Raw genomic sequence first — 15,486 nt, forward strand, 5'->3', positions numbered from 1 at the left:
TCAGATCATTTATCTGAACTTGATGGGCTATTTCTTAAATTGAATTAAACCTTAAGTAGAACTTCACACACAATTGTATATATTTACAAAACTGAAAAGTACAGTAGTCTTATGAATAATATCCAAAATATATTCTCAAGCTAGTTTATCATCGGGTTTATTATCAGGTCAGCTGCATCATGCCTCAAAATTTCTGTATTCTACATTCATATACACAGGAATATTTAAAAACTAATGTTGGTAATACGCCACTGGCTAAGCAGTGTTGAGAAACGGAGTTACGATGCATGTCTGCGTCATAATTGTGGAAGAATACATACAGCTTTAACTTAAAGTTGTCTAGACGTCACGATGACTCGCCTGCTGATGGCATCAAATAGTGTCAAAAAAAAAAAGTGTCCTCTTCCCTTTCCCTCAGGTATATATTATGATAAATCCACTTATTTAGTTTTGGCGCCGTCGGTGAGAAATTAATCTCCCTCATTTCACAATGAACAGCTTCTGATTGGCTCTATTTCGTAGCCAAAGCCCACCCTCTGTCATTTGTACGCTCTTAACGAACTGTGATTGGATATATTCTGAGCTTGTCCCACCCATTTACAAAACCCAAAACCAGTGAAGTTGGCACATTGTGTAAATCATAAATAAAAAGAAAATACAAATATTTGCAACATATGCTCCCATCCAAGCAACGTCTTCTTCATGGACGCCCCTGCTTATTTCAGCAGGACAATGCCAGGCCACATTCTGCACGTGTTACAACAGTAAAAGAGTGCGTGTACTAAACTGGCCTGCCTGTAGTCCAGACGCGTCTCCCAATGAAAATGTGTGGCACATTATGAAGCCTAAAATACGACAATGGAGACCCCGGACTGGTGAACAATTTAAGCTGCACATCAAGCAAGAATGGGAAAAAATTCCACCTGAAAAGCTTCAAAAATTGGTGTCCCCAGTTCCCAACCGTTTACAGAGTGTTGTTAAAAGGACAGCCCATGTAACACAGTGGTAAAAATACCCCTGTGCCAACTTTTTATTGATGCCATTAAATTCTAAGTTAATGATTATTTGGACCAAAAAAAATATGTTTCTCAGTTGGAACATCAAATATCTTGTCTTTGCAGTCTATTCAATTGAATATAAGTTGAAAGGATTTGCAAATCATTGTATTCTGCTTTTATTTACAATTTACACTTGCCAACTTCACTGGTTTTGGATTTTGTACAAGAAGAAATTACGTACGGCATATTCGTCTCGTTTACATTCATCAACGCTGGTTTACTGAGGTCTGAGGGGAGGGGTGTAGGTGTCTGTGTTCGCGCGGGCTTGCCGAACCTGAGAGCCGAGGGACAGGGACGGACGGGGAAGATGGAACGAGTGCATCCTGTCCCTTTTTCAGCGGATTTCTCTGCTACTGCTGATATTGTACTTTCTCAACTTCAAAAATTTCGATTTGAGGAGGCAAGACATTTATTTGAGGGGGTCTCCGCCCCCTCTTGCCCCTAGGTAGAGCCGGCCTCCGTTCTAGTCCCCTCAACCTTTTAGACAGCCTTAGAACAAAATACTGTTATTGGAAGTTTGAAGTGTTTATCGAAGCGTCTGTGGCATCATTATCGGAAAGTCTTAATCGCTTCAGAGTAGGGCTACACAAAACATTGTTTAAAAATGGCAATGTCACTTCTAAACGACAACAATTTTTTGCATTTTTAATTTTAAGCGCTTATATTTTACTCGAGGACTTTACTAGCGAGCTACGTCGGTGAAGGTGAGCGTGGGCTTTGTGGATAACTTTCAGTCTTACTTTAACTTTATCACGAAAGTCTCCTCCTCGTCCCTTAACTGTCAGTCTGAGTCATGCAGACCGGGAATTTGAAGTTTCTTTAAAGCAGGCAATAAAGGGTCTCAGCCTGGACAAAAAAAACTAAACAATGTCATTTATTGAAAAAGTAAGCACATGGTCCTGAACATGCAGCTTGATATACATGAATATATTACTGATATACAGTATATACATTCTCACACAGTGGGTAAAATAAGTATTTGACCCGCTCGCAAAGACGCAATCTGTTGTTTATGGTAGATTTGGTCTTGCCTATGGTGGTGTCTTTTACCCATAAACTAGTTGAGATTAGTAGCACCTTCTTAAAAGGGACAGGACTCATTTGTGTGCTTTATAGTGGCGGTATGGCGTAGTGGGTAGAGTGGCCGTGGCAGAAACCTGAGGGTTGCAGGTTCGCTCCTCGCCTCTTGACATCCAAATTGCTGCTGTTGTGTTCTTGGGCAGGAAACTTCACCCTGACCCCTGGTGCCACTTTGGCTACAAATGTAGCTTACCACCACCAGGTGTGAATGAATGATGGCTTCCCACTTCTCTGTGAGCGCTTTGAGTATCTAATAATAGAAAAGCGTGATATAAAATCTAATCCATGATCATTATTATTATTATTATTATAGGCACCTGCAGTAACCAGTCTGTGGGTGTCAGATGGCTCTCTGGTTGGCAGGGAATTAAATACTTTCCTCCCCTTGATCAAATACACATAATTTTGTTTTAACCTTTAATTAATGTCGATATTTTTACATGTTTTTTTTACATGAAATTACAAACTGTTCATATCTCGTAAGGGGTAATACTCCAAAATGTAATGAAAAATACTTTTTGTAATCACTATACACTTTATACAAACAGTATGTATATATAGAGCAGGGGTCTCAAACAAGCGGCCCGCGGGCCGCAAGAGACGTTATTTTGCGGCCCACACCTTAATGTGTACATTTAATGTTGGCACTGCCCGCAAGTTTAACATGAATGGCGCTTTACAGCAACATACTTGTATACCCTCGATTTTTCCAAGAGACTCCCAATTTCAGTGCCCCTCCAGGGGTAATCCTTCTCCCGAATTACATCCGAACATCACTATTAAGGGGACACCGTGGAGGCACTGCCTTTAGTGTCCTCTACAACCTGTACAAAACAGCATGCCAGCCCACCCACACGTTGTATTCAGCTTCCATAAACGCAGTAAGCGACTACTGCAAGACATAGTTGATCAACAGCCACACAGGTCACACTGCGGGTGGCCGTATAAACAACTTTAACACTGTTATAAATATGCGCCACACTGTGAACCCACACCAAACAAGAATGACAAACACATTTTAGGAGAACATCCGCACCGTAACACAACATAAATACAACAGAACAAATACCCAGTATCTCATGCAGCCTTAACTCTTCCGGGCATACCCCCCCCCCCCCCCCCCAACGCCTCTTGTAGCCCGGAAGACTTAGGGCTGCATTGGATTTTGGGTATTTGTTCTGTTGTGTTTATGTTGTGTTACGGTGCGGATGTTCTCCCAAAATGTGTTTGTAAATCTTGTTTGGTGTGGGTTCACAGTGTGGCGCATATTTGCAACAGTGTTAAAGGTGTTTATGCGGCCACCCTCAGTGTGACCTGTATGGCTTTTGATCAAGTATGTCTTGCAGTCACTTCCGTGTGTCTGCAGAAGTCTCATACAAAATGTGACTGGGCCAACACACTGTTTGTATGGAGGAAAAGCGGATGATACGGCAGGTTGCCATCACGGCACGCCCTTAATATTGTTGTCCGGGTGAAACTTGTGAGGATGATTGCTCCGGTAGATTGTCGGGAGGGGCACTGATATCCGAGTGTTTACCGGAAAGATCGCGAGAGTTGGCAAGTATGTTGCTAGGGCGGGAAAGCCATTCAAAGAAGGTTAATTCATCAAAAAGTGCATGTTAAATTTTTTTAAGAAATCTTTTCTTGCGGCCCAGCCTTACCCAGTTTCTGCATCCAGTGGACCCCAGGTAAATTGAGTTTGAGACCCCTGATATAGAGTAAGGGTGCAGGATAAATATCGGACCGAAAATTAATGGGCCGATATTAGGAATTATGACGTTACACCGATATACCATATTTTTCGGACTATCAGTCGCAGTTTTTTTTCATAGTTTGGCCGGGGGTGCGACATATACTCTGGAGTGACTTATGTTTGAAATTAATAACACATTACCGTAAAATATCAAATATTATTATTTATCTAATTCGCGGAAGAGACGAAGAAAATGTCAGCAATCGTCACACACACGTCAACCAATATGAATTCGGCGGGGGAAGGTCATGGCAGAAGTGCGTTGTGGGTCATGGAATGCTAACTGCTATATGCTACTGCTGTAGCTATTTAAATGGATCATTTCATCGTTGGCGGTAACTTATAAAAACCGAGAAGGCTGAACAAAAATGGCACCGAAAAGGAAATCATGTACTGCAGATTACGAGCTGGACGTAGTGAAATATGCAGCAGACAACGACAAGAGGAAGCGGCGTATACCGTTGGAGTTGCCAGAGTTGTTTAGAAGCGACATTGAGGAAGAAAATGTCATGGGATTTATCGATAAGGAGTGATAGATTGTTTGGTAAACGTATAGCATGCTCTATATGTTATAGTTATTTGAATGACTCTAACCATTATATGTCACGTTAACATACCAGGCACCTCCTCAGTTGGTTATTTATGGGTCATATAACGTACACTTATTCAGCCTGTTGTTCACTATTCTTTATTTATTTTAAATTGCCTTTCAAATGTCTATTCCTGGTGTTGGATTTTATCAAATAAATGTCCCCCAAAAATGCGACTTATACTCTAGTGGAACGTATATATGTTTTTTTTCCTTCTTTAATATGCATTTTCGGCCGGTGCGACTTGTAATACGAAAGATACGGTATCTGCTTTACAATAATCCTCCAATGCTCCATTAAAACGAGCTTACCCTGCAGTGCTGTATTTGGGTTAGGGTGAGCAAATCAAGTGCTACTTTTCTCTTAAATGCTGTAAGCCTGTCATAAACTTTCTCCGAGCTCAATGTAAACAAACATCCCAAACATCGATCGTGTGGGACTTCTTTGCTGTTTCAGAGGAAGACTTTTTGTGTGCTTTTTTCACCAAATGTTCTGCAAAAGGGTAAAACATCACGCTCCAACACATCAAACCTTATCAGCCAGGTGTTTAAAAAGCCTGCGAAGACGCCTGTGCTGCTAAAGAAGCTGACACAAAGAAAAGCTCAGGTCATGTTCCTATCGCTGCAGCGTTTGAAAAGCTCAAAAAGTGGGCCAGAGACAATCTGAGGGCTAAAGCGATCTGTGATTTTAATATTGAATTGATGCCACTGGACAACCAGGTCTTTATCATCGTTGCAGATACTATAATAATATACAAACAGTTAACACTACATTCGAAAAATAATAGTTATAAATAAATTATCGGCCTAACGTATCGGTCCTGAAACGCAATAAATTGTCAGTATCGGCATGAGAGAATAGTATTGTGCATCCTTAATATAAAGAGACACATGTCACATGTCAACTACTTAAAATACAATTAAAATGGGGGTGGCCACTGAACCAAATACATTGCACACATATGGCATGCTTTTAAAAATCAGTGGTAAAATAAGTAATTGTGGAAAAAGAGAATCGCCTTATTTTACCCAAAATGGTGCAGCCCTATTTCAGATTTGATTTCAAGTTGTGTAGCTGCTGTTCCATGCGGCACACTAACTTGGAACTTACAAAGAAAACTGCTGATCATCGCTTATTAGGTAACTTGGTGAATTTTTTAGCATCAACTGGACAGCATCAACATTTATTTTACATTGTGTGTCAGCAAATGTGTGGTCAAACTTTTCTCATAAGAATAGTTTTTTACCACAAACTGAGCAACTGAATGATTTTACTCTTGTGTGTGTTCTCATGTGTGACTCCATATTAACTTTTTGGGAGAATCTTTTAAAGCAAACTAAACAACTGAAAGGTTTTTCTCCGGTGAGCTTTCGATTGTGTTGAGTCAAACTATATCTGTAAGAAAAGGTTTCCCGGCAAATGGAGCATTTAAAAGGTCTTTCTCTCGTATGTGTTCGCATGTGGGATACCAAAGTTGCATTGTGAGAGAATCTTTTATCGCAAACTGAACATCTAAAAGGTTTTTCTCCAGTGTGCGTTCTCATATGCGATAACATAGTTTCTTTCTGTGAGAATCTTTTATCGCAAACTGAGCATCTGAAGGCCTTTTTTCCGGTGTGTGTTGTCATGTGTGAGTCCATATTTACCTTTTGAGAGAATGTTTTACCACAGACTGAACAACAAAAGGGCTTTTCTCCTGAGTGTGTCCTCATATGTTGAGTCAAACTGTATCTGTAAAAAAAAGCTTTCCTCGCACACCAAGCATCTGAAGGGCTTTTCTCCTCTGTGTGTTCTCATGTAGGATACCAAATTGGCGTTGTGAGAGAATCTTTAATCGCAAACCATACATCTAAAGGGTTTTTCACCCGTGTGCGTTCTCACGTGTGATACCATAGATGCATTGTGAGAGAATCTTTTATCGTAAACGAAACACTTGAAGGGTTTTTCGCCTGTGTGCGTTCTCATGTTTGACTCCATGGTTTCTTTCTGAGAGAAATTTTTACCACAAACTACACACCTAAAGGGTTTCTCTCGTGTACGCATGTGTCGCGTGAAATCGCTCTTTTTAGAAAAGCTTTTGGTGCGAACTGAGCAAGTTAAATGTTCTTTACCTGTCTCCTTCTCAGAGCATTCAGAATGTCTGTTGTCAGTGTGGGTCCTCATTTCACCTCCACAGTCTGTAGCACTGCTCAAAAGGGTGTAGTCCCTGTCTTTATCCTCATGAGAGTGAGACGTGTCATCACTATCTGAGAGTGGAGCTAAGAGGTTGTGTGCTTTTGGTTTCTCATCATAGTCTTCAGTTTTCACAGAAAAAACAGTCAGCGGCAACTTGGTGAGATCAGCTTCCTTCTGCCTTCGTCGACACTCTCCCTTCTGGGTAATCCAGAGTTCCTCCTCTTCCTCTTTAATGTGCTGGGGCTGTGGATTCTCAGGCTTCAAAGTAGAGCTCTCCCCCTTCTGCTTAGGGTGACATTCCTCTTGACGATCAATCAGCTGCTGGACGTCTGCAGGCAAAAAGATGGTCAAAAACATCATGGTTTTGCGATTTATTACCAAGCGGCACCAAAACAGTGAACATAACATTTGGGCGGCATGGCTCAGTGGGTAGTGTGGCCATCCTGTAACCGATAACCATGTTGTGGTGTCCCTGTGAGACACAAAGACCCTGTCTACATTAAGCCGGAAAAGTCATTAAATTAATCATATTTCAACCTAAGCATCATGTCAGTCACGCTAAACCATCGTTTAAAGTTCCCCTTCTTGGATATTTTTTTTACACGGGTAAGTGCGCCGTGTAATTCTTGAATATCCGGCTCTTAGCTTTGTATGGACTCATCGATTGTTTACAAACTGAGTTCGGATGGATCGTTTACAAACTGAGTTCGGATAGATTGTTTACAAATTGAGTTCGGATAGATCGTTTACAAACTGAGTTCAGATAGATAGATAAAGAGAGAGAGAGAGAGAGAGAGAGAGAGAGAGAAAGAGAGAGAGAGACAGACAGACAGACAGTACTTTATTGATTCCTTCAGGAAAATTAATATTCCAGCAGCAGTGTAGAGAGTTGAGATCAATTTAGAAGGAACAAAGTATATAATGGGGGTATAAATGGAAACAAAATGGAAAAATACTACAATAAGAATACAAATAAACAGTGGGAATAAAAATAGAACAGTAAAATAAATAACAACAGAAACTAGGCAGTAGTGACCATGAGATGCCAGAAAGAGACAGGAAGTGACGTCAGAAAGAACGTTCCACAGTCAGTTTCATAATAAAGCCGTTTTGTAACTCGGAGCTAACCACTGAAAATATGAAGGGGAGTCATCCAGACATGCCCGTGTTTCTCCTTCCGTCTGTACAGACGCTTGTAGATATCACACATGAATACCTTAAAGGCCTACTGAAACCCATTACTACCGACCACGCAGTCTGATAGTTTATACATCAACGACGAAATCTTAACATTGCAACACATGCCAATACGGCCAGTTTAGTTTGCTAAATTGCAATATTAAATTTCGCGCGGAAGTATCATGCTAAAATGTCGTGGTATGATGACGCGTGCGCGTGACGTCACGCATTGTAGAGGACATTTTGTTCCAGCACCATTCCCAGCTATAAGTCGTCTGTCTACATTACATTATTTCACAGTATTAGGGACATCTGCGTTGCTGAATCTTTTGCAATTTGTTCAATGAATAATGGAGACGTCAAAGAAGAAAGCTGTAGGTGGGAAGCGGTGTATTGCGGCCGCCTTTAGCAACACAAACACAGCCGGTGTTTCATTGTTTACATTCCCGAAAGATGACAGTCAAACTTTACTATGGAACAGAGATGTCAAGCGAACACGATTGGATTGGACCACACAGACAAAGTACAGTATATTATGCAGCGATCATTTCGAAAGATCGTGTTTCGAAGAGGGTCCCTTCCGAAGGGCAGAGATGGGCATCGCCACCACCCGTCGACTGGTGCTGAAGAAAGGTGCGGGGCCGACCTTCAGGTTGTACAGGTACGACCATATAATCTCACTAAAACACTAGTAACACAATAAGCAGATAAGGGATTTTCCAGAATGATCCTAGTAAATGTGTCTAATAACATCTGAATCGCTCCCACTGCCGTCGTCTTTTTTTATATATTATTTTTTTTTCTAGTCCGTCACTCTCACTTTCCTCATCGCTCAAATTAATGGGGAAATCGTCGCTTTCATGGTCCGAATCGCTCTCGCTGCTGGTGGCCATGATTGTAAGCAATTTTCAGATTTGAGGAGCTCCACCACGCGTGACGTCACGCGCACATCGTCTGCTACTTCGGGTACAGGCAAGGCTTTTTTATTAGCGACCAAAAGTTGCGAACTTTATCGTCGATGTTCTCTACTAAATCCTTTCAGCAAAAATATGGCAATATCGCAAAATGATCAAGTATGACACATAGAATGGACCTGCTATCCCTGTTTGAATAAGAAAATCTCATTTCAGTAGGCCTTTAAGAGAAAACGATTGCAGCTATTTGAGATACAAAACTTCTCAGACGGCAGGAGAACTTTTGAATGTCCGGATCAGCTGTGATTCTACGCACCGAAAACAATGTCCATTTGTCGAAGGAGAGACAACGAGAATGCGGGCTCCCGTGGACGTGATAAAAAACGTAGCATGTGCTTTGTATTACCTGGCTGACGAGGGAAGTCTACGGAAAACAGCGAATGCTTTTGGACTGGCCAAGCAGACTGTATCACTTATTGTCCGCCATGTATGTCGGGGGACTCAACGTCTAGGTCCAGGGTATATAAAGTCACCAAAAATGAATGGACAATGAAGGTGAAGGCAAAAGAGTGAGGAGTGTCCTGACCAGATATCTAGATCCCTAAATTGATATCACATTGTTAACTTTCATGTGTCCATTGAAGATTTGATTAATTTATGAAGCCTCAGGTGTGATTCACTATAGTAGGGCCCGACAGCATACTAGATTCCAGTTAATTGAATTACCCCAACACTGGATATTGTTTAAATAAGTTTAATTTAATTTAAGGGGAACATTATCACCAGACTTATGTAAGAGTCAATATATACCTTGATGTTGCAGAAAAAAGACCATAATTTTTTTAACCGATTTCCGAACATTAAATGGGTGAATTTTGGCGAATTAAACGCCTTTCTATTTATCGCTCTCGGAGCGATAACGTCAGAAGTTTTTTCGAATGTTTTCCGGTACCTTGGAGACATCATGCCTCGTCGGTGTGTTGTCGGAGACTGTAACAACACAATCAGGGACGGGATCAAGTTGATTTACGTAGAATGTGCATCGATTAGCACGGCATGATAATCGATGCTAACATGCTATTTAGGCTAGCTGTATATATATATTGCATCGTTATGCCTCATTTGTAGCTATATTTGAATCCAGCCTTTCCTTCCATCCACATTTAATGCCAAAGAAACACATACCAATTGACAGATTTAAGTTGCTCCAGTGTCAAGAGATGCGAAAATCCCTCGTTTGGTTTTAACCGGCGATGCTACGACAGACATGGCACAGAGATGGCAAGAATGTCTGGATATCCTGCGACACTCAAAGCAGATGCATTTCCAACGATAAAGTCAACGAAATCACAAAGGTGAGTTTTGCTGATGTTGTTGACTTATGTGTTAATCAGACATATTTGGTCGCGGCATGACTGCCAGCTAAACGATGCTAACATTCTATTTAGGCTAGCTATATGTACATTTGTAGCTGTATTTGCATCCAGCATTTCCTTTCACCCACATTTAATGCCAAACAAACACTTACCAATCGACGGATTTAAGTTGATCCAGTGTCACAAGATGCGAAACTTCCGATCGTTGGTCTGCACATTTTACCGGCGATGCTAAGGCAAACATGGCCGAATAGCATCAATAGCTATTCGCTCAATAGCTTCAGTTTCTTCTTCAATTTCGTTTTCGCTATCTGCTTCCATACTCCCACTATCCGTTTCAATACATGCGTAATCTATTGAATCGCTTAAGTCGCTGAAATCCGAGTCTGAATCCGAGCTAATGTTGCTATATCTTGCTGTGCTATCCACCATTTGTTTGTATTTGCATCGCTATGTGACATCACAGGGAAATAGACAGTGGCTTCGCAGATAGCGAAAATCAGGCACTTTAAAGCTTTTTTAGGGATATTCCGGTACGGGTAAAATTTTGAAAAAAACTTTGAAAAATAAAATAAGCCACTGGGAACTGATTTTTATTGGTTTTAACCCTTCTGAAATTGTGATAATGTTCCCCTTTAGGAACCTGCACACAAAGCAATACTGGAGGTGACTATGACTTCCGCATTTTCCGCGCATGCGTACTAGGTCGCGTTGCATTGGCGAACAAAGTGAGGAGGGGGTCTTAAACGACCATTGTGTGTGTGGACAAGGATGAGGTTAGGTAGGATTTACCCTGGATAACCTTAATGCAGAAGGGGCCTGAACCCCTAACACCTCCTGATGGGTAGTGGTTAGCGCCTTGCCTGTCAAGTGTATGAATGCGAGAATCTGATGCATAACATAAAGCGCTTTTGGTTATCATTCCAGGTATAGTAAACCAAACTAAAGTGGATTTACCATAACCCATTAATCGGGAGTTTCTGTCAGCTACAACTCACGATGAGTTAACACAGCTAAGGCCGCCCTGGCTCGCTGACGACACGTGTCACCTTAGAGATGTTCACAAGTAATTTGTCAAGTTAAATCTCCCAAGTTCTTCAAGTTAAAGTTAAATCTCAAGTCTGAGTGTTCCGTTCCAAGTCAATGTCATGATTATTTGGTGACGAACCCCAAGATGATGTGAAAACATGATTTAATTAAATACTAAGACAAAAACAAAACCAAAAGGGTACAAACACAAAGCGCGAACGAGGCGGATAATCAAACAAAAGGAGCTAGCCTGGGAGCTACAAAATAACGAACTGGAGCTTAGCGTGGAAGCTAGCGGGTAGCGAACAGGCAAACAGAAGTCGTACTTGTATAATGAAAAATAAAACGGAAGCAGGGCACAAAAAACAGTAAGCTACAAACATCAACTGAATATAGCTTATCGCTACGCTGCAAAGAAAAGGTACGACACGACAGGAGCGATAACACATCACAAGAGCGACTAGACGTGACATCGACAAGACAACTGACAGCAACTGACACAAGACAAAGCAGGTACAAATAGGAGCGGGCTGATTGGCAACGGGTGTGGCCAGGTGCCAATCAGCCGCAGCTGAGGAAGAACACAGCACTCAGGGAACAAGACAGGAAGGTGACAAAATAAGAGCACTAGGCAGGAACTAAAGACAGGAGATACTAAACACAGAGGAAACAGACAAATGCAGAGGAAAAAACTAAAACATAGACGAACTGTCAGGGGAAAGCCTGACAGTCAAGTCACAAATAAATGCTTTCTCATCAGATAATATCTGGGATAATACTACATTGCTAAATTTTTGATTAAAAGTACATACCGTTTTTTTCGGATTATAAATCGCCGTTTTTTTTCATAGTTTGGTCAGAAGGGTGCGATTTATACTCTGCTCTACTCTCCAAAGGGAATAGGCGGTAGGAAATGGATGGATTTTTTTTCTTACCTGCATACTGATCTTGATTAATTATTTATCAAAACGGGAAGATAGAATAATCCTATTAGTTTCCATCCCAGTCAGAGCAAACATTGTACAGAAAGTAATTGTTTTATTATGTTTGTAGTTTGTATTTCTTGTTTAGCACTTGGTAATACTGCTACTTGCTACTCAGCTTCTAAAACATGTACATACAGTAGCTCATCCTCCCAATATTCAGCCTCAAATATATAAGATCATCTTTTGTCCCAAGGTAGTCTTTGCTGTCCTTCAAAAAGTTAGCATTGGTTACTAAAAGCAAACATTTTTTACCACTTATTCCCCTTGGGGTCGTGGGGGCCGCTGGTGCCTATCTCAGCTACATATACATAAATATTCATATATACATTTATACATATATATACATACATAAATATTGATACATATATACACATATACATCCATCCATCCATCCATTTCCTACCGCTTATTCCCTTTTGGGGTCGCGGGGTTTGCTGGCGCCTATCTCAGCTACAATCGAGCGGAAGGCGGGGTACACCCTGGACAACACACATATATATATATATACACACACACACATACGTGCATATATATATATATATATATATCTATATATATATATATATATATAGATGTAAGTGTTGTTGAAACTTACACTTAATATTTTTTGTTTTAAGGGGTAATTTTTTTTGTTGAAAATTTTTATGGTTGTGAACTCATGTTACATTTTTTTGTAAATAAGACACATTTTATTTACTATAAAAAGGGCAATTTATTTCCTTTGTTACACCGCTATTGTCGCGAGGTTTTGGTTTACTATTAGGGGTTGCGAGACCTCCATTCGCCCAGACATGCAAAAGACTTTAAGCCATCAGCAAGAACATTTGGCTAGCTGAACAAGGTATTTGTCACATTGTGTTGAATTGTTCTGTATATTTGTAAAGTACATTGGTTTAATTATTGTACGCTCATTTAGTTGCACAAGACTGAAATATTTGCTGCCCAAGAACCTCCAAAGTGGCAGGCGGCCACGAGGTAGCTATTTTGTTTAGCGCTTTATTTGCCTGTGACTGAACTATGTATAAAACCATTGTATTTCATGTCTTGTCCTGTCATTTTCACCGCACAAACCCAAGTAAAGAGCCCATCTTTAAGAAGCCGTTCCTGAGTTGTCATTTTAGAGCCACAACATATACATATATATATATATATACAATATATATATATTAAGGGTGTGGGAAAAAATCGATTCGAATACGAATCACGATTCTCACCTTGTGCGATTCAGAATCGATTCTCTTTTTTTTTTAAATCTATGTATATTTTTTTTTTAATCAATCCAACAAAACAATAAACAGCAATACCATAACAATGCAATCCAATTTCAAAACCAAACCTGACACAGCAACACTCAGAACTGCAATAAACAGAGCAATTGAAAGAAGATACAAACACGACACAGAACAAACCAAAAGTAGTGAAACAAAAATGAATATTATCAACAACAGTATCAATATTAGTTATACTTTCAGCATAGCAGTGATTAAAAATCCCTCATTGACATTATCATTAGACATTTATAAAAAAACAGTTTCACAGTGGCTTACACTTGCATCGCATCTCATAAGCTTGACAACACACTGTGTCCGATATTTTCACAAAGATAAAGTCATATTTTTGGTTCGTTTAATAGTTAAAACAAATTGATCAAATACAAATGATTGCAATCAGTTGATAAAACATTGTCCTTTACAATTATAAAAGCTATTTTTTTTTAATCTACTACTCTGCTTTCATGTCAGCAGACTGGGGTAGATCATGCTGAAATCTTATGTATCGAATGAATACAGAATCGTTTTGAATCGGAAAAATATCGTTTTTGAATCGAGAATCGCGTTGAATCGGAAAAAAATCGATATATAATCGAATCACGACCCCAAGAATCAATATTGAATCGAATCGTGGGACACTAAAAGATTCCCAGCCCTGACATGGACATGTTTCTTCAGCATTGTCCACATATTTAAGTCAGGACTTTGGTAAGGCCATTCTAAAACCTTCATTCTAGCCTGATTTAGCCATTCCTTTACCACTTTTGACCTGTGTTTGTGGTCATTGCCCTGTTGGAACACCCAACTGTGCCTAAGACCCAACCTCCGGCCTAATGATTTTAGGTTGTCTTGAACAATTTGGAGGTAATCCTCCTTTTTTCACTGTCCCGTTTACTCTCTGTAAAGTACCAGTTCCATTGGCAGCAAAACAGGCCCAGGGCATAATACTACCACCACCATGCTTGAAGGTAGGTTAGTCGTATCTGGGATTAAAGGCCTCACCTTTTCTCCTCCAACATATTGCTGGGCGTTGTGACCAAACAACAAAATTTTTGTTTCATCGGACATCAAATGGACAAAGATAAGACCTCCTGGAGGAATGTTCTGTCAGCAAGTACAGTGTATTAACTATGTACATGTAAAAAAATAAATACAATTAATCTTGCCGCCATTTTGGATTCTGAATTTGTACTGTAGGCTACTGCAAACTGTTGTAAATGATTAAGAAGAAAGTGAATAAACATGTGAAGATACATTACCTTCTAGCACAGTCTGAGTCTTGCTAACAGCTTCCAGTTGTTGCCGATGTCGCTCCTTCTCCTCTCTTGTTCGAGAAAGTTCCTCCTCGTACGACGCCATTGTTCTTTCAACCAGTCCGAATATTTCGTCAGCGGCCGCCATTAGTCGCTCTCTTATCAACTCTCTCAGCATTTTGAAAGTTTTATTCCCCTGTTGATTGGAATTCTGGCACCTTTGAAGGGTTTTAACAGTTTGTTTTGGAATGTTTCTACTAAAAACTGAATCCTTTTGAGGTGTCGACAACTTCCGCCCGTTTCTTCTTCTGTTGAGTTTTACGACGCCCGAAGCAACCGTGTGTGCACACTGCTGCCACCCTGCGACCGTATTGAAGATTACCATTATCTTTATCAATACCATTTAAATCAGGGGTGTCCAAAGTGAGGCCCGCAGGTCATTTTTAACGGCCCCACGGCATATTTTAAAAATACTATGGAAAAAAATTAAAAACATAAAAAGTGGTATAAAAGAACAAACAGGTGAAGTGTAACAAGAACATGTTGCAATGTTTACTCTAATAACACAAAGCTGCCATGCAGACTGCTTCTTTCTTAAAAAAAAAAAAAATAGTGAATCAAAATCACTTATGAATTATTGACTAATTCAAGGCTCCAATTACGTCACATTAAATATTCCTCTTTGAGATATTTTTTGGGGCAAATGTGACATATTTTGTGTTTGCCATATAAAAAACTGAGCTGTTTTTTTTCAAAGAAGGGCCTAAAACGAACAAACAAAAAACATAAACTACAAAAAAAAACTTATAATTGACAAATAGA

General features: G+C 40.0%; 1 protein-coding gene across 1 annotated transcript in view; it reads right to left on the reverse strand.

Annotated features, from left to right (window-relative positions):
* Positions 1 to 15,003, reverse strand: part of LOC133554277 (uncharacterized) — a 38,240-nt gene extending 23,237 nt beyond the window's left edge. Inside the window, exons 1-2 of the mRNA XM_061902811.1 lie at positions 14,671 to 15,003; positions 6,593 to 6,985 (exon numbers count right to left, since the gene is read on the reverse strand). Of these exons, the coding sequence (XP_061758795.1) occupies positions 6,593 to 6,985; positions 14,671 to 14,842 (565 nt within the window). The 5' untranslated portion in view covers positions 14,843 to 15,003. The remainder of the gene's footprint in view (positions 1 to 6,592; positions 6,986 to 14,670) is intronic.
* Positions 15,004 to 15,486: the final 483 nt, after the last annotated feature.

The sequence above is a fragment of the Nerophis ophidion genome, linkage group LG01, assembly GCF_033978795.1.
Source record: "Nerophis ophidion isolate RoL-2023_Sa linkage group LG01, RoL_Noph_v1.0, whole genome shotgun sequence".
Taxonomy (NCBI): domain Eukaryota; kingdom Metazoa; phylum Chordata; class Actinopteri; order Syngnathiformes; family Syngnathidae; genus Nerophis; species Nerophis ophidion.